Source organism: Rosa chinensis, chromosome 4 (genome assembly GCF_002994745.2).
Source record: "Rosa chinensis cultivar Old Blush chromosome 4, RchiOBHm-V2, whole genome shotgun sequence".
In the NCBI taxonomy this organism is placed as follows: Eukaryota; Viridiplantae; Streptophyta; class Magnoliopsida; order Rosales; family Rosaceae; genus Rosa; species Rosa chinensis.
The window spans coordinates 15,946,773-15,967,099 of NC_037091.1; the positions used below are offsets into that span (position 1 = coordinate 15,946,773).

At 36.1% G+C, this 20,327-nt stretch overlaps 2 protein-coding genes across 6 annotated transcripts in view; both read right to left on the reverse strand.

The window, feature by feature from the left end:
* Positions 1 to 20,327, reverse strand: part of LOC112200064 (calcium-transporting ATPase 10, plasma membrane-type) — a 34,936-nt gene that overhangs the window by 8,608 nt on the left and 6,001 nt on the right. For 2 of the 5 annotated variants that reach the window (XM_024341065.2, XM_024341067.2), the window contains 8 exons: positions 8,321 to 8,435; positions 7,046 to 7,212; positions 4,049 to 4,194; positions 760 to 876; positions 640 to 679; positions 434 to 543; positions 218 to 349; positions 12 to 101 (listed from right to left, as the gene is read on the reverse strand). In XM_024341065.2, coding sequence (XP_024196833.1) covers positions 12 to 101; positions 218 to 349; positions 434 to 543; positions 640 to 679; positions 760 to 876; positions 4,049 to 4,183 — 624 coding nt within the window. In that variant the 5' untranslated portion in view covers positions 4,184 to 4,194; positions 7,046 to 7,212; positions 8,321 to 8,435. Of the gene's footprint in view, positions 1 to 11; positions 102 to 217; positions 350 to 433; positions 544 to 639; positions 680 to 759; positions 877 to 4,048; positions 4,195 to 4,622; positions 4,791 to 7,045; positions 7,336 to 8,320; positions 8,436 to 20,327 lie in introns of those variants that run through there. The other 3 variants (XM_024341069.2, XM_040519239.1, XM_040519240.1) reach the window with 3 other exon arrangements.
* LOC112198887 (zinc finger BED domain-containing protein RICESLEEPER 2-like) overlaps positions 11,044 to 20,327 on the reverse strand; it is a 31,614-nt gene continuing 22,330 nt past the window's right edge. The window contains exon 4 of the mRNA XM_040518658.1: positions 11,044 to 11,118. Within this exon, the coding sequence (XP_040374592.1) occupies positions 11,044 to 11,118 (75 nt within the window). The remainder of the gene's footprint in view (positions 11,119 to 20,327) is intronic.

Sequence of the window (20,327 nt, forward strand, 5' to 3'; positions counted from 1 at the left end):
ACCAAGCTCACCTCTGTTTTTATACCCAGCGCTAAAGAAGCCACAGCAGCTACCATCAAAATGATAAGAGTAAGATCTTGGCAAGCTTCCCAGAGAAATCTCTATCAAACAGAAAAAGAAAGAAAAAATAAATATAACAATATCGCATTAAATCTGTACATTAGACTAATTTTACATACAATAACTGCAAAAATTCACAATCAGTAACAAACTGTACCCAGAAACTCCTTGGTTTTTTCCGGGGATATGTGTTGGATCCATATGCAGTTTTTCGTTTTAGTAAATCATCATCACTTCCAGGAATTCCCTTTTCTAAACTTGTTTTCAATAATTCTCCGAGGCCTTTGACCTGATGTAAAGAAACAACAAAAGAATAAGAAAACTCATTAATATACAAAGTCAGATAACAAAAGAGGTTCCTTGGTAGACTTGCCCCCCCATATTGCTGCAGAGTAGTAAAATTATGATCCCTTGAAATTGAAGCTATTTCTTTTTGTCCAATTGGAAATTCACCAGCAGAACTTGGTTTTGGTGGCAAAATTCCTGAAAATATGAAGTATCAAATCAGTTATAGAAGGAAATGTATCACATTAAATTGTATTACAAAAATAGATGAAAGAAAATCCAGATGGGAAGTACCATTTTCCTGTGTTACGGATTCCTTAAAAAGAAATGCAGCCTAATACAACAAAAAACAAGCATTATAATACGAATAGCACATGACAAAACGTTGAATGCTTTTCTTTTCAGATAAATTACTCGTATGGCTTGTGCATGTGCTCTAATCTTCCTTAACGTCTGCTTTTTTTCTTCCTCCTTTTTCAAGTCCAAGGTATACCGGAATCGACGAGAAGCATTTAGCACAAGTGCCGCTTGCTACAGAGAAATAAAACTCAGTTTAGCCCAGACCTTGATTAAATGAAACAGATGAATATATTCGCAAGCATGGTAAATTGAGCAACCAACAGAAACTTTATTATTAGCTAAGCAAAATACAGAGACTGGCCGTAAAATAAGACAGACCATTGCGGACAGATAGAGCAAGATTGAATGTACTAGTTGTTGGATCATAATTCATATACATATTACATTTTGTGCCCTAAAACATGGAAATTACTTGTTCTAAAGTCTAATTTAATGTTGACTAATTAAATTCCATGTTTTATAGAAAATCTTGAGAAGAGGAGAAAAAAGTGAAATTCCGCCAAATTTTCCTTGCACTACCACTCACGGTGGTGCCATGTATTTTTTGGCCATATTCATGGAGCAAGGAGGAGGAGTACCATAGCATTTATTCCATTACATCCATTCACTATCATTCTATCTTAACCAAATTCCAAATTTTTTTGTTCCAATTCAACCAAACACTCCCTATTACCCAAAAATACACCATCATCATCACTTCAATATCTATCATGTTTTAGGCTTAATCACCATCCCTCACTCATCATTTCCTACTCTAACCTACACCATCACTCTCATACTCTTTTCCCTTAATTTTGGGATCTATCACTATTCTTATACTCCACCTCTTTGCTCAATTCAAAAACCTAGCTGCTATCTTAACTTCACAACACCATTTTCACATCCTCTCTATCCATTTAAGCACTCATTCTTCATAAGGAAGAGACATCACCCACACTTAGTCATTACATCTTCTTCTGTCTCTATTCTCTACACAATCCACTTGCATCTCCTCCACCTCCATCACCACCACCTTCAATCCATAACCTCCATTACCACCACCACCAAATTCATCATTCCATCTACCCATTCCATTTCATATGCATAAAGTTTCACCACTCCACCATTTCACCACTAAATCATCTCTATATCTCATATTCCATCATCAAGCTTTAAAGAAGAATGAGAGGAGTCTAACATCACTTGAGGAATCATCATCACCATTAGCATCATGTCAATGCTTTCATGAGTTCATCTACACCATCCTCAAGTTAATCATCATCAGTCACTTCTCTATCCCTACTTTTTAGTTTGGTGTTCATAAACATGTTGAAGCTTATGTATTTGATTATGACTTTATGTTTGATGCACTTTTCATTAACACCTTAACATGCTAGTTCAAGAGTTGACTGTTTATGCTTAACTTAATCAATTTGGGTATGAATATTTGCCATGACATAAGAAACAATTAGGATTTGATTAATCTTGGTTGTTTGAAGCATGATAGCATATAATATGTGCATGTTAAGGTTGTGAACTATAATCACTTAGAGATAAGCATGATTGGTTTGCATAATCTCTTCATCTCCAAGCTTTATGCACTTAGGTAAATGCATTAGATAATTAACCAGAATGAAATGCATGACTTAAGTAGTTAAGTACTACACTCAAGAGGGGTTGCTTGATATCATCAAAGGAGCATGCCCCTTGTCATATCCGAGAGGGATGCAAGGGGAGAAATTGACTAATTAAAATGACATCATTCACTATAGAAGCATCATTGTTTGCAAGAGAAGCTAGTGGTGAAAACCTTAAGTCCTAACTCTCATCCATTTATCTTACCCTTGTTTACATTTCAAGTATTTAGTTATTTTCGAATCAATTCATCTGCAAAACCAAAATCAAACCACTACTCCACTTTGCATATAATTACCATGAACTTTGGTTCACTTGTAAGCCCTTGTTTGTGATTTATACATTTGCATATTCATCTAGCATCCTCTAAGTTTTCCCTAACTAGAGTGGGTATTCCAATCCCTTGGGTACGATATCCCCTACTCATAATCCCTACACTATAACTTGGCCCTTATATTTGAGAGTGGCTATTTGGCTACATGCATCACAAGAGGGAAAACAATACAAACGCAAATGCTTGCTATTTAAATATTGATTTTTAAGACTAGACAATGACTTTCTCCATAGTTTATATTAGAAAAGACATACACTGTACAACTTAAAAAGATGGACCTATACTTTGTCTTCTATAATAAACGAAATTTTATTGATTTAATAAAAGAAAACTTGCAAAGAGTGGATAAGATACCCACTATAATTAACACACAGAAACACCACCACAAACAAAAGCACCAAGGTTAATTAACTAACTGCAGCAGTCCAATCTAAATGAATGGCAAAACCAATGAGCTATTCTTAAAAACTGATAAGCCCGACATAAAGCTGCCCAGAAACAAAATTTACCCCACAAGGTGTCAATGTCAATCTCATCCACACTTGATATATCGTTCAGCTCAGGAAAAGAAGAATCCCACAAGATAACCCATCCACTTCCATTGTTCAAAGTAAGGACCAGGTAGGGGTTCCCACTTTGCAGTTTCAGCCTAACAAGATGGGTTCGCTATTTTTATGCCTACCTCCACTGGTATTCAACTTCTTAATTGGCACAGTCATTAATGTAATGTAGGGTATATGCCCACTTGGGCATAATCAAGGACACGCATAAGCCTCTTTCTTCTAGTGCACATTTTACTGCATTCTGAACCCGGCAGATTGTATTCAGATAATGATGTACATCAAACACTTCTTGTCAATATGTTGCTCCTTTATTTTCTAAAAGCAATACTCTGTATATATTCTGAGAACAAACCTAACGACAAATTATTTCCTTGTTGAGAACTCAATGGTCATTGAGATGCAAGGTATACTTCAAGAGACATCACACCATCTCTGAAATCTGGCTTCAATAACAGAAGTGGAATGTATGATGAATTGGTAGCGAAACCAACCCGAACCCAAAACACCAATTGAAACATCATATTGACATAAAAGGTTGCCCACTGTGGCGCAAATCTAAAAGCGAAAACTGACAGAAATAGAAACTAAAGAATAAACCAATTGAAGAACACACACATGGCATATACAGCAGGAAATTAGATGTGCACAGCTACTCATTTGACTAAATAGCCACACCAAATGGCAGCAAAATTCATAACAAAACAACAAAAAGCAACACCTAAAATATTCATTACAAAACAAAAAAACCAACAACAACAACACCGAAAATGGAAAAGAAATAATCTCTAACAGAAATAGAAAGCAAAATATATTAGAGATAAAGAATCCATACCCTCCAACGGCGGAGACGGTCGATGGGAGCATGCTTAGTTCTGGTAATATCAAAAACATTCGACGACTCCTCGTCGTCGCCGGAACGGTTGCTTCCGGCTTCCACATCGTTTGGCGAGCCCGTTGAATGACTCATCCTTCAGTAACCTGTCGCAGGAGAGATGGCACCGTCAGTTTTTCTCAAACCGCTCCGTAGTCCTCACTCATATCAAAATCTCACACACACAGAAACCCTCGCTTTCTTCAAACTCCGATTATCCCTATCTGGATTTCAAATCTGACCGATTTAGTAAATTTTAAACTCCGCTCCCCAAATTCTAACCCCTTTCGGCTTCAAATAGCAGCGATTATTGTACTACTCTAGTATTCCCAGTCGGTAAAACCTCAAAATATCATCCACAGATTGTAAGTAGAGACAAAGAGAAAATAGCGTTTCGAAACGGAGATAAGGAAAAATATCGACACCATATAGTAGAGCAGAACACGTTTTGACTTCGTTTTTCTACGCCGGCCGTTTCAGTAAAAAAACAAAAGCTTAAAACACTACAGTACTACAGTGTTAAAAATCTCCATACCGGTGGTCCTCTTCGATAAAGATGTAGCTACGGTGGTTGAGAGTAAGAACGATGAATATAAACTAAACTACAGAGCAAACATTCTCTCATATGAAAGATGCAAACATTCTCTTATATGAAAGATTAGAAGAGACTGGAATAAATTTTGAGTCGTTGAAACTTCGCAGAAGATACTGAAATGACCAACAACTTCTCGTCGCTCTAAATTTCATTAAATTTTTAGTCGGAGAAACTTCGTAGAAGATACAGGAAATGGTTATCCAGATTTTGTGGAGAGCGTGAATTTTGCCGTTTTGGATAAAAAAAACGCGTTTACGCTTTTTACGCGCTATAGTAAGCTGACGAGTCCACTTTCCGTTGCTCTCGCCACGATCAAAGGCAAAACATAATTATGAAGATCGTGGGTTGTGCTTTCCTTTACTTGCTTGACTGATTTTTTTTATTTAGATTTTTCCTTTTTTTATTTAGCTGTTTCCTTTAGTGTTTTTAATTTTATAAAATAAGAATGAAGAATTAACCGTAGAAAAAAAATTACTACTTATACATATGATACAAAAATAATATCTACCTATGTCATCATATCAATGAATTTGTTGCCCTCAACAAATAAAATATTATGATTTGCATGAATTTCTCGTTTACGAGTCCAAAATTTTGACTTATAATAAATTGCTAGGCTTCTGAAATTCAAAATTTTTGACTTATATAATAAATTGCTAGACTTTCGTATAAGAAATTTGCAGTTTTTTTTTTTTTGGTACACAGAAATTTGCAGTTTGTCAAAAAGTAAGTCACACAAAGAGGGCGTGTCACATAACATCTAAAGCGACATCGAAAGATCAACCCATGATATCGATTGGTACACTTTGTCCAGACTACAATCGACTTACCGAACACTGTAGTGGTTTATGAAATATTGCGAAAGTACGAAACAGCAAAGTTGGCACAAGTGTATGTTTAAGCAATACATTGCTTACACGATGTTGATTCGCTGGAATTATGTCCTAACTTACCAAATTTTCTGACCTACTTGAACTTTTGACGACAAAAGCATGTGTATAATATCAGCTCTAATAATATCTTCAAATGGATTCAATTTCAGGCAAGAAATTAATCAAAATGAAAGGAAACATCCATCACGATTTGGCCAAATATTGATTTTCTTTTAACTTGTTGTCAAAGATTTGGTCTTTCATATATTTAAAAGTGGAGATTCATGTATCTGCCGACTCGTGTCCCTGCAGAAATTGTTTAGTGGACGACGGGTATTGGGCGATAAGGCGGCAAAATATACGAGTGCCTGGTGGCAGAAGACGTGGGCAGCGCACAACAGTATGCCAATTCTTTTTTGTCACCTATTGTTTCTGACGGACTTCGCGCCTAGTTCTCGTGCAAATGCAAATTAAGATTATCATGGAAGTGCGTGTACGTTTTGATAAGTTGATCGATAAATTTTGGATGAGTACGGAAGAACATAATTGGAGCAGAATGATCGATATAACAGTTTAGGAGGAAATATTAGGTGGTCCTGGAGTACCACGTGACACTGCTATGTGGTGGTTCAAGTTAATAATATCACAAGAATGTGGTGGGGATCATGCAGGGGTGAAAAAAAAATTTAACTTAAGAGACCAATTAGAAATCACTACGAGTCACATGGCCTAATAACATCATCTCAGATCACTATGTGTACTATGATCTGGGACCATGTACGTAATAATTTCCCACAGTTTAGACAGTAAAATATAATAATATGGCGAATAATGAACAGAGGCCGCATCTTCTAAAAGGTCAGAGCCGGTTTATCTGGGGGTGGAAGGCAAAGATTTTGGGTAGTGGGCTGTTGGGCCTCTACCGATCTGGGCTGCAGATGCAGGCTAGTGAACTGGGCCTATTTGGTCCAGTTCTACTTTCCTCCAACACTTGGGTTGGGCTTGGTTTTGGGATTTCTGGAAGGTGGCCTATCCTGCTCTTTATCCTGTACTGTTCCTCGAATGTTACTATGGCTGTGTTGAGTGTTGCGACGTACACCAATTGGGTCTTAGGCGTCAAGATGTTCAGACCAGTGGCTTCATACTGGGGCAGTGTAGGGTTAGAAAGTTTTTTCAATTCTATATTTTGTTTTCAGCAGTTCCTTTAGGATTTTAGCTTTTTTGGAGAACCTGTTTCTGATTTTAGTACTCTACTGAGCTTGCATTGTAATATGAGGGGTGCTTGTACCCTTCATGCTTGACCGAGTGAGGTCGTTATGATTTCGATCAATGGATTAGTTTTCCGTTGCCCTAAAAAAAAAAACAGCTACGGCCGGAAAAAAACTAATGAAAAGGCCGGATAATAAGAAAGGATGGTTTGATTGGAAAGAAGTCTAGAAAAGAAATAGGAATGAATAAATGCCGTAAAAAGTTGAGTGAATTTATACGTACCAGGAAATTGAGCAGAAATAGATCGAGAACAACCGTGTTGTTTCTCTTCGATTGATCTGTAACTGTATAATATCTCCAGAAAATGACGCTGATTGAGAACTACGGCCAAGGAGATTGAGATCTATGTCCAACTTATAAGCGTCTGATCGAGTTCTTCCTTGCTTTAACTGAGAATCGCAATTTCAATGATGCAGCAAAGCTTTAGCGCGTGCTAGTGTTTCAATGTTCTTTGAAGAAATATGTCTATCTATATGAGATGAGAAGAAAACAGCTTCTCTTGTGTGCATCTGTCTATATTGATGAGCTGGACTAAATAGAAGAATGGAGAGCTCGCCTACTGCTGCTAGTCATTCCTACGTCATGAAAAGACTAACTAGACTGGTACATTTGCCTTTTAACGAAAATTCGCCATATCTCTGTATTCTTTGGCTAATATTGTCCCAATGGTGGGTTATTAGACTTGCAGTGCTAACGATAATAACTCTCTGTCTAGACTTGTAATGAGATGAAAGAATTTGGTAATTAAATGCATGGAGGAGGAACAGAAAGTTCAAATGGAAGTAAATACGTACAATAACAAACTACTTTGTCATTGAACGTGGTTTCTAGTTCACATTTGTCATTTATTTACGCGAATCATTTTTTTTTTTATTGTACAATAGTCACCTTTTTGGCTGGCAATCTTTGGCATGTTTCACTTTTAATGATACTAAGTTGTGGAGATCTTGTAACAGCTATGACAAGAAAACCAATCCCTCCTGGCCCAATTGAAAGGAAAAAAGCATACTATAGTCCCGGGTAATAAGGTGGATTTCCTGGAAATATGAATGCATTCCAAGGTTGTGTATCTCACGCAAAGGATCAATGAGTCAAAACGAAAGAATATATACCCGGCAACCCAAAAAAAAATTCAAAGAAAAAAAAAAAGACTTTTGGGTTTTCAAGCTTGACTTAATTTGATCGATCACTCCCTAATTCGCGATTACATCCAAAGCTATAGATGATACGTACGGCTGCCTCATGATCGTATGAAATTTAAATAAAGCTGCCTGTCGATCTATTTTGGTAAACAATTAAAACCATGATCCAATAAGGCTTCAAACCCAGTCAAGAAAATGGCAACAAGAGGAAGAAAATCAGTAGAAGATGACTCCCCATAAAGCCATAATGTTATTCTTGCTTAAATTTATTTTAATTGATGAAGAACATAACAGATATGTAATACATTCTAAGAAATGAACGAATGCATGCATGCTGTAAAATTTAAATACGTACCAAAGCAAAACTTAACAGCAGAATCTTCTTCCTCTATTTTCTGGTTAGTTACTTGGCAGAACCTTCAGATAGAACAATGTAGACTAATCTTCAAAACAGATGACAGTATCTATCTCTGCAGATCAGACCAAGAAGATTGATGAAGTCTAATGAGATCATGACTGCACGTATATATATCCATACTAATCATGAAATTGACAAAAACAATAACGTAATCTAGCTGGCATATGTGTGTGTGTATTCTTCTTGATCATTTAGAGTTGCAAGCTAGCTAGCCACTGTACGTACATATATAATAAGGAATTAGTACTCACTTTCAAAACGAAGAAAATGCATGCGCATGGGGACAACTAATTACAGAGCAGCACAATTTATAAATCTCGTTAAAAGTCGATCTCCAGTAATATTCTAATATTATTCGGCCATTCTCAATATAAAGGGATAATCAAAGAACAGTTCCAAAGAATAACTTGCCTTATTTTATATTTGATTAAGAATCATTTTAGAGAATTATGTCAAGGGCTGCTTAATTTTGCGAAGGTTCAAGGAAGGTCAAGCATAATCAAATTAAGATACGAAACGTGCTGCGTGCATGCAATTTGTGGCAATAAAGCCTGGAGTAGTCATGTACGTGATTCCCAACGCAGTCGCCACCATCTTTCTTTTGGCTTTTCGTTTCAACTAAGAATATAACTAACTTGCTTCTGTTCTAGACCCTAATATTGTTAAGCAGATCCTTGGCATTCCTTTACCTGTTTGTGAGCAAGAAGATGAATATATTTGGGGCCCCTCCTTAAATGGTAGATTTTCTATTAAATCTACTACGTGGCTGTAATATGATCATCTTCGTAAGCATAGCCAGTCCGAGTTAATTAATAAGTTTTAGAAGCTTAATGTTCAACCACAAATTAAAATCTTTGGGTGGTTGTTACTTAGAGAAAGACTCAAAACTAGGGACAGACTTTCCAAGTTTGGGATTATTAATGATAACTCGTGTCTTCTCTGTAATAGAGATAATGAGACTGCTGATCATTTATTTGGCTATTGCAAATTCACTAAGGAAGTGTGGAGGTTGGCAAACATTAACACCCCAGTAGACTGGGAGGAAGGATATCTCAAAGTTTTTGAGGAACTTTTTTTACTACAACCTTACAATGCTGATCTGTTTGCAAAGATTATTACTTTATGCTGGCAGGGTTGGAAGACTAGAAATGATTTTATTTTCAGAGCAGCTTCTGTCAATCCTATGTCAATTGTTATGTCAGTTGAAGCAATAATGAAAAGCTTTGCTGATTTTAACACTAGTACTAGTGGAGCAAAAACTTCAAACATTTCAACCACAATTAAGTGGTCTGCTCCTCCTAGTCCTTTTGTTAAAATCAATTTTGATGGCTCAGTTAGAAGAGATTTAGCTGCTAGTGGTTTCATTATCAGAGACCATAATGGAAGACCAGTTATTGCTGCAACAAAGTGTGTTGGCAATTCTTCTACCCCTGTTAAAGAAGCTAATGCACTCAGGGATAGTCTAATTGTAGCCAAAGACAAGGTTTTACAAGAGTTGAAGTTGAAGGAGACTCAAAGATGGTTATTGATGCAGTTACTGGAATGGTGATTCCACCGTGGAGGCTTCTCAAATTAATTGAAGACATTAGAACCATTGCAGCTTCCTTTTCTCAAATTACCTTTAAGCATATCTATAGGGAAGCAAACTTTGTAGCTGATGTTATTACAAATTTAGGACATGATGCTGCTTCTCCTATGTCTTGGAGTGATAGGGTCCCAAATGAGGCTTCTAGAGCCTTATTTTTTGACGTTGTAAACTTTGGTTGCCCAATAGGCTTCCTTCTTTAAATAATTTTCTTTTCTTATCAAAAACTAAGAATATAGCTATATATACTGATCAATCACATTGATCTGTTACCGTGTAATGTGTAAGATAGCTTAGCTTTGGCCTTTTCTTGAGATTTAATTTTGGTATCACATTTTGGTGAATCATTGATTCGTATATATTATTATCATATTAAGGGTGGTTAAACCTATCCTCCAAACGGGACATTCATATCATATAGACCGTCTTCTTAGAACGCAAAGGTTTCTGTATTCGTTAATTCTGATTTAGTTTAATTAGGCAGTGATGATAAAGTTGTAAGGATTTATGATATAAATAATAGAAAGGGAGAAAACCTCTTATAGATTAAGATATAATAAAAGCTTCAGTATGAAAAACAATTAAGAGAAGGCCTTGAGTTTGGCCAAATGGTGAGGGAGGTTGAAGGTTATGTTATGAATATTCGATTTCCCTTTCATTAAATAAAAAAATAATATTTAAATAAAAAGAGTCGATAAGTTTTAGCTCAGATTTCTGTGATGATATGCATCATTTATGCGTTTAATTCTGGAGGGGGGGTGATGAGAATAAAAAGAAGATTCATTGGTATTCTTGCATGTGAACATCTTTGTATCCCAAAAAGTGAAGGTGGTATGGGGTTTAAAGATTTACATCTCTTGAATTTGGCTATGTTAGCAAAGCAGGGTTGGAGATTCCTACACAAGATGGGTTCACTAACTGCTAGACTCTATAAGGCCTTCTATTTCCCGAATTGTTCTTTCTAGGAGGCTAAATTGGGTGTTCAACCATATCCTTTTCTTGGAGAAGCATTTTGGGAGCTCAAGGGGTTAAATTGAAACTGGTAGTCAATGGCTAGTTGGTAATGGAGAGAATATCAAAATATGGCAGGATTCTTGGCTGCCAGGGCATTATCCTTTGAAGGTGACATCCCCACATCTTCCTCAGACCCCTATTCAGGTCAGTGCACTTATTTACATAGTTAAATGTTCTTGGAAAGCTGATTTGTTACACGAATTATTTGATTCGAGAGAAGTAGAGCTGATTCTCTCAATACCATTGAGCAGGAGTTTTCCAAATGACAAACTAATTTGGCATCCTCATCGAAAATGTATTTCTACTATAAATACAGCTTATTTTTTTTTACTAGAGATCTGGCCTTGGACGACATTGTTCACCCTCTAATTGATGATGGTTTTGAAAGGTTATGGAAGACTAAGGTGCCTAGAAAGGTGGTTATTAGTGTATGGAGGGGTTGCCCAAAACATTCTTCCTACAAGGGAGTGGCTGCTCACTAAAGGATACGAAGGTGAGACATCTTGCTTATCGTATGATTCAAATATCCATTTGCTCAGGATTTATTGGGTATGCTTCTTTGCAGTTAACTTTTCCTTTATCTCGTGTTTATTTTCAAGGAGTGGTTATTAGAGTGTTCTTCTACACTCTCCATTTAAAAGTTTGAAATATTCATGATATTTCTCTAGGCTCTCTAGAATAATCGAAATGCTAAGCTTTGGGAGGATAGACCTAGATTGTCGATAGATATCGATATTGCTATTGCTACTCTTGGTTGGTTTGCATAATATAAAATTAGTACATAATACGTCCTCTACTAGAGTGGTCAGCCCCATAAGGAGATTTTGTGAAATGTAATGTTGATGGGAGCTTTCTTCCTGTTCCAAAGATTAGTGGTTTGCGAAGTGTGTCACGCAACAATGCAGATTATTTTAGAGCAGCGTTTGCCAGGTCTATGCAGTTGGTCAATTTTGCTCTTCATGCCGAGTTGTGGCGCTCTATGCTAGCCTGCACTTTGCAATTGGATTATAGTACCACAAAGTTGTGTTCGAAAGTGACTACTTACAACTTGTGTAGGCAGTTAACTCTATTGAAGAGGATTGCTCTCTACTAGGTTTTGTGATTGAGGAAGTGAGGCTTTTATTGTCCCAAAATACTGAGTTTAAAGTTTGTCACGTAAGCAGGAAAGCTAACAGTTTGGCTTACACTTTAGCTCATAATGTAACTAGTATAGCAACTGACCATTCTTGGTTCATATATGCTCCCAACTTCATTTGAGATGCTCTTACGAGCGATATATCTCTCTAATTCAATGAAATTTATAATTTTTCAAAAAAACAAAAAACAAAATTATTATCATATTAAAAAAAACATATAATTGAAAACAAAAAAACAAAAATGAGAATCAATTTGGCTACAAAGAGAACTTGACGTATGATAATATAAACCGTGAATGTCAATTTAGCTAGAAAAGATAAAAAGAAAGGCTTGAGATAGAATGAAGAACTGTTCGAAGATTGCTTTCTTGAGAAAATTCTTAATTATATTTTATTTAGGACTTAGTTGTCGAAAAGCACCGGTCATACTTTGTATTGTTAGTTCAAATATTCCATATTTCAATAAACAATAGATTTTCTTCACTTTACTAACATTTTTGTGTGTGTTTATCTTATGTTTGTTGCCGTCCAAAATGTCATTTATGATTTGACAAATATTTCATTCCTTAACTCATGGTCGATTATTGAATGATAGAATATTAGTATTGTATTGAAACTATAACTCAAGATACTGCATTCAGCTAATCTGACAAATCCAATGTGCTCTGCTAGGGTTTCTTCACTTTCTCCTCTCTTTTATCATTTGGAGGTTGGTCTTTTGCCTTGCACCTCCGATGGACATCAAAAGGAGTATATACTTCTTTTCTAGGCATCGTTTGCCTAGTTTTCAAGAAGAACTTTTATGTTAGATGTTCTCGAGTCTTCTATTTGTTATTTCTAAATAGGTGGGCGACCTAGGATAACATTTTTCTACTGCTATTTGTACACTAGGACAGTACATTATCCTCATTTTTGTTTTGGGTTGTAATCTCTAATAAAAAAATATAGCTCCGTGAGCAAAAGTCATTGTCATAATGAATCCTGCGATGTATTGGTGATGAGTATATACCGCAGTTTGAGTAGTAAAGTCTTGCAGTATAAATGCATAAGCAAGTAAATAGTACATGTATTGAGCGATCAATGACGTAATAATCCTAGTTTCATCTAGTTTGGATTGCTTGATGGTGGTGAAGGATGATGTTTCATCATCTCATTCTAGTTCCCTTGCTGATAAATATCGGGATTAGGATGTCAGTTTGGCACCATCTATTTTCTTCTTAGATTTGGATATTGTTGCCTCATCCTTCCCAATCGTTTGGGTCTTTGAATTGGTTTTTCCACCTCTTTGGTATTGCCTTGGTTCTAGTTGTGTTTCTCTTAGGAAGGTGTGGTTCTATTATGGTTGTCCGATTAGAAGACTTTTGTGTTTCTTTTCGGGTAGTAGAAAGCTCATTGGTAGTTTTGGCAAGACCTTTGCTCGTGTTTAGCGAGACACTCTATGTGTTGTTTGTCGATAAGTGGGTGACCTAGGACAACCTTACCTAATGCTTATTGTAAACCTATGGCAATGATTTCATCTGGCTTTGATTGCTGGTTAGTGGCGAAAGACGGTGTTTTGTCTTCTCTTTTGGTTCTCTGGTCTTTAAATGTTGGCCTGAGATGTCTATTTGTCACCATTTATTTTTTGGGTCTTTAGATTGATATTTTCATCCTTTAAGCATTGCCTCATTTTTTGTTGTGCTTCTCTTAAGACGGTGTGGTTCCATTGTGATTATCCAATTACGGGACATTTGTGTTTCTTTCAAGCATGAGAAAACTTATTGGTAGTGTTTCGCAAGGCACTGCATGTGTTGTTTTCTGATAGGTAGGCAACATAGAATAGTCTTTTCTGGTGCTTGTTGTATACCTAATGTAGTGGTTTCATCTGGTTTGGATTGCTGGTAAGTGGTGAATGATGAATTTCTTCTTTTCTTTTGGATTCTCTGGCCCATAAATATCGAGCTTGGGACGCCATTTAACAACATCTTTTTTATTTTTTTATTTTTTTATTCCCCTCCCAACTCTTCCCGCCCTGAACCCCCTCATACCTAATGTTAGTTAGATTTGAACTAATGACCTTAACAATGTTAGATCATCTGACCAATAACCCATGATTCACCTCAGTTCGGTGCCATCTTTTTTCTGCTTATGTTAAGTTTTCTGACCTCGTTATTCCTTATTGTTTGGATCTTTGGGTTGATTTTTCCATTGTTGAGTCACAATTTGCTTTGCAATTGTGCCCTAAAACCTTGAAGTTTAACTTGTTTTTCATTATGTTTCACCTATATTTATTCTATTTCCTTTCTTTTCTTTCTAGGAAACCATGCACGAAGAATAAAATGACCATTTGAGGCTTAAAATGTGAAGAATTGGAGCAAGGAGAAGAAGACATGGAATTTGGGCGAAAAACGCAAATCGGATTTTTCGACGATATTTCCCGGCGAGCCACCACTCATGAGGACCCTTTGTCCAGCCAAGGAAGACCATAGTTGTGAGAATCTCCCACCATTTGAAATTCAAACATCTCCCTACACCTTGTCCTTTTGTCACCTTACAAATTTTGGACCATTTGGGGGACAAAGGTGTAAGGACATCTCTTGTAAATCTTGGGACCAAAGGGACATAGCTAATCAAAAGAGGCCAAGGACCTTATCTTCATCATTCTTGACTCTAATGATCATCTTTATCTCACCAAGACATCTATTTCTCTCTCTACAACACCACACCACACCATCATATTTTCACCTCTATAACCACCATTTCCACCACCAAACTCATCTTCCCACTAATTCCATGACTCTCTATCACCACAAATCATTACTAGCTACTCTCATTTTCATTGTTCTCACATCATCAAAAGCCTGAAGGAAGGAGAAGCAGATATCCACCACATCATGAGCTTGGAGATACATCTCCATCACCACTTTTAGCATCACCGATAGTCACTTTTTACTCCCTAACTCTTTATTCTTGATGTATCTTAGAATGTTGAAGTTTCTAGTTATGAGTGAGTAGCGAATTTGTTGGGGCTGAGGTTGAAAACCCTATCCAATCTTGTATGATATTGATGTGAATACTATGTTTGATGCAATTTTCCATTACCACCTTCACATGCTAAATAAAAAAGTGAATGCATATATTTGAATTTGACTAGTTTAAGTATAATGAATTTGTCATCTCATGATTAGTGTTTTGAGATTAGTCATATCTAGACATTAAGAGCATGAAAGCACATCATGTGCGCATGTGAGGGTAGTGAGTTAAAATCACCTAGAGCTAGGATTGGTATTCTTGCTCGGTTATCTAAAATCTAATCTTTATGCATCTAGGAATAATGAATTGAGACATATCCGGTAATAGGATTTGTTCTTAGGTAGTTAATTCTAGACTTACACGGTTGGAATTGATAAAATCAAAAGAGTTTAGGTCTTAGTAGTCTCACCTGGATGCTAAGAGGGTAATTGAGTATTTGGAATTGCATCACTTGTGGTTTGAACATCAATGCATGCAAGGAAGGCTATGGTGGACAATCTATACTCTAACTTCCATCCATTTGATAACAACTTGTTTAGCCTCATTTACTTTACTTGCTCTAGTTGTTTCAATTTGAATCAAAACTATTCCCAACATAAAATCAAATCACAATACATCATCTTGGATATGCTCACTATGACTTGGATTCAGTTGTGAGCTTTTGTTTATAATTTTATATTTGCATATTCTTTTTAGTTATCATCTAGGTCTTCCTTAGATATAGTGGGATTTACCAATCCCTTGGATAAGATATCCCTCACTCTAAAGCCCCTACACTATAACTTGTACCTTTTGCACTTGAGGGTGGCTTTCACACTGACATCCATCCCTCTAGTATTGCTTAGTTCTGATGGTACTTGTCTTAAGACAGTTAGGGGACCTTTGTGTTTGTTTTGGATCGAGGCAAAACTCATTAGCATTGTTTGGCTAGCCCTTCGAGGTTCTGGTCTAGTAGAGGTTTCAGTGTTTTTTCTTATGGGTTTCACTAATGTTGATTCCTTTTTTAACAAGGTCATGGCGATAGTTCTAATGTTGTCGTCAATGGTGTAGGACTCTAGGTAACTATGAGTTTCAAGTTAATGACTTCTGGTGATACAGTTGCAGGCTCCATCAATAAAATGTCTTCTTCCTCTAGCTGCTGGTGGTTTCAATGTTCCCCTTATAGGTATCACTAACATCAACTCCTTAACAAGGTCATGACTACAGTTTTACTATTGCCATCTATGGTCCAGGTACCTGTGAGTTTCAAGCTAATGGCTTTGCGGTGGTGGGGTTGTAGTCTCCATAAATGAACTATCTTCTTCCGCCCATGACAGCAGGAGACACTACTTAAGTAACATCAATGCTATGTCTATCGTATTTCTAGTTGGGCCATTACTCAGATATTGACTCCATAAATGAATTGTCGTGTTCCGCTTAAGAAAAAAATAACTTGGTTCAGAATGGGATGAAAATTGGTTCACTCACATTATTAATTTTAAGCAAAGTTACTAATGTATACAGTCATTTTTGTTTTTAAATGCCATTTAACTTTTGTTAATTGTCAGATAGTAAATTATCTAACAAAAACTTCCCATTGTGAAATGTCATTTATTGTTAGACATAAATTGTCAAACAAACACTTTGGTTTGCCTATCTATAACCAATGTCTGGATGACTAAATAGAAAAAGAATCATTAGCTAAAACCTAGTCATATAACTAAAGAGCGAGCCTAAAAGGCCCACAACTCCCAGGCCAAAAGTTTAGGATGAAAAAGGAATTGCCACCAAGAGCCTTGAATGATATTTTGGGGGTACCCAAACCCAGCTCAAGGCAAATATGAGGCCTAAGAATAATGGTATACCCCGTACCTAAATTTACTAGTTTACTAGTCATTTGGAAAGTAAACGACAATTATATTTACTTTTTGGGACCTTCGTTTCGATACTTTGAGGGTTGTTAAAATTTGAATTTTTATTTTGTTCACTTTTTTAGGCAACTTCCATATGGAAAGTTGTAGAGCACGTATTTTTTTCCCCTTTTTCTTTACCCAAGATCGTGGTCATGCTGCACACAAGAATCGGAGTTCGTATGAAGAAGTTACTATCTAAAAAGCCAAAGTTATCATTTTGAGAACTTCCTATAAATAGCAAGTGTGAAGGAAAACTTTCCATCTAGGGAAGTTTCCATTTTCAGCTAAAAAACCCTAATTTCCCTTTCTCTCCAACGCGACCCGGATTAGTAACCTGACCTGAATACAAACCCGGCGGGTTTTGAAGTTGTCTGGTTGCGGGACCAGTCCCATTTGAAGCACCTCCTCACTCCGGCCATGTTTCCAGTGTTGGTTTCCTCCTATCACCATCGATGGAAGCAAATCAAAGTAAAAACATCATGGCAAACCCGTATTGTTGACCAAGTTTGATCTCTGGATTCCGACCACCTTCTGCAACGCCACCACCTTGGTTTTAAAGCTCCTATCTTGTTGGTCATCCCTATAACCACCAATTAGCTTGAATTGAATATAGTACGTTAATAGAATCGAAGGCTTGAATATATCGGGTGTTGAGAACTTTCGAGTCTTTTTCTAGCTAATCCACTCCGAGTTAGGCTTTTTTTCGAAGTATGAAAAATCTTCCGCATGTTGAGATGAATTGATTAGTGTATGGGAAGTGTTCCTTTTGTTTATAGGTTTGATGTTTTGGGTAGTCTACTTATAGGGAAATTTCTGCCAATTTTTTGGTAAAATTTCTTCTAAAGTGGGCCCTGTAGGGCCACTTCGTATTTTGGGGTGAAATACGAGGCAAATCCTATCAACTTGATATTAGAGCAACGCAGCGAAAGTGCGATGGGCCTATAACCCACATAAAGTGATATGTACGATGATCCGTTCAATAGTGGGACTTGCACAGACATAGGAGGTAGATCTATCGCTTAGGGAGATAAGAATCAACGAGAAAACCTTGGGACCAGATTTTAAACCTTGTTTCAGCATGACAGTTATCATTTTTCAAATGTCAGTCATCCATTTCTAATTGACCAACCCTTATCTTGCATACTCAAGGAGCAACACTTCCTTTTGTCTTGAGTAGACTTATACTCCTAGTCAATGTGATGTTGTCATCTCTTCTGTGAGATTGATACGCTTTTCTTCCTCTCAATAGATCTTTAGATTTGTGTGTGCCCCACTTATACTTTGACAGCTTGAAATTTCGGGGACATCGAAATTTTTATAAGGGGAGGTTGTTACACCTGGTACCTAATTTACCTGTTTACTAGTCATTTAGATGGTAAATGATAATTATCTTTACTTTTTTACCTTCATTTCGATACTTTTAGAGGCGCTAAAAGTTTACATTTTATTCTGTTCACTTTTTTAGGAAACTTTATTCTAGAAAGTTGTAAGGCATGTTAAACTGAGTCTGTGTATACACGACACGAAGAATTGAAGTTCTTATGAAGAAATTACTGTCTAAAAAGCCAAAGTTACTATTCTGAAAACTTCCAATAAATAGTAAGTGTAAAGGGAAACTTTCCATTTCGGGAAGTTTCCATTTTCAGTCAAAAAACCATAATTTCCCTTTCCCTCTAGTGCAACCCGAATTAGCCACTTGACCCGTATTGCTGACCCGACCCAGATTTAAACTTAAAGTTTTTTAATATTTGAGAGCTATTTAGTAGAGGAGTTTTAAATACACACCCCTATTTTCTTAATACACACCCCACACTCAATACACCACCTATTTAATTTTTCATTCAAATATTAGACTAGATACACCACCCAAATGACCTAAAATACCCTTAATCTCTAAAACCATGAAATATCATATTATTTGACTATATTAAGATTATTATTTAATATGATTATTATATATTAGTAAATTGAGATTTCATAATTTTCTTTACATATTTTCTTCTGTTTTTTGCTGGAAATTTTGACCTATCCCAACTCCTTTTCGACACCAATCAATTGGAATTTGAAAATATAAAATTTCGAACATTTGCAAGTCCTTCAAAATTTTAACTTTCAATATAGTCTGCAAAATTTACACTTTCATGCACTACCTATTCAATATGTTAAGCAAGATGAAAACTAAAAACTGATAGGAAAAAAAAAAACCCAAATGCTTTGCTTTCTTACTCTACTCACTCTCACAACTTACTGGCTACCACCTCCAAAACGATGGTGGATCTCAATGAGATAGCTCTCGAGATTACGTTGAATTGTATTCAATACAAGATGAAGAATACATATCTCAACTGAAGATTGTTGAACGTGGTCTTCAAATTCATGTCCATAGTCGAAATTCAGGTGATGAAGTGTGGAGAAGAAAGATGTATTGCAACGTATAGGATTTAGAAAAAGAGACACAGAAATGCGCGATTCAATTTTTTTCTTATTCTAATACATAGATGTCTATTTTGGTCATTTAACATACTTATAAAATCTAATTTGAAATATAAAATAATAGGGATGTGTATTAAGTAGTTAGGGGTGTGTATTTAAAATTTCTCATTTTAGTATAGTAAAAATAATTCTATTTTGACTGCCAAGCACTCTTTTCTTGATAATAGTGTAGATAAAATGAAATAACGAATTAAAAAAGAAATTCAAAGGATAATGTGCAGCAAACAAAGAAAAGTAAGCGAGGCGGCTTCTTCCACATTGTCAAAAGCGGTTCAATTCAGTTTCAATTTCAATCCATCGCAATTTGTATAAAAATCCAATGGTGGGGAAGAAAACTTACTCTGCCATTGATTTCAATTTTTGACCACCTAATGAAAAGATCTCAACCATCGGGAGTTGTAGTTTTGAAATTGCATTTTTTTACGAAAACAAGATTAATGCAAGAAAGATTAACCAGTGGGGTTAGATGTTTCATTGTTTTGTAAGTCTTATCTTTTTCTTCTTGCTGAGTGGTTTTGTGCTTATGGTTTTCTTTTTCCTTTTACTTTTTTAGATGATTTAGATTGCTCTGTATCGAGTAATTGGACAACATAAATGCAAAATTAGGTGTGTCTAATTTTTTATGTAGTTCTTACTTTTTGTTGGTGATTATGTAGATATGTTTGTATTATTCTTCCTAAGATAAAAGTATATATTTTGTTTATCTCTTTTTTGGCTGTACTTCCATCGTGATCTCTTATTGGGTCTTTATAGATTTTTGAGACTGCTATTTGTTAATTAGTGATGTATTCATCTGCATTCATATGTTTTGC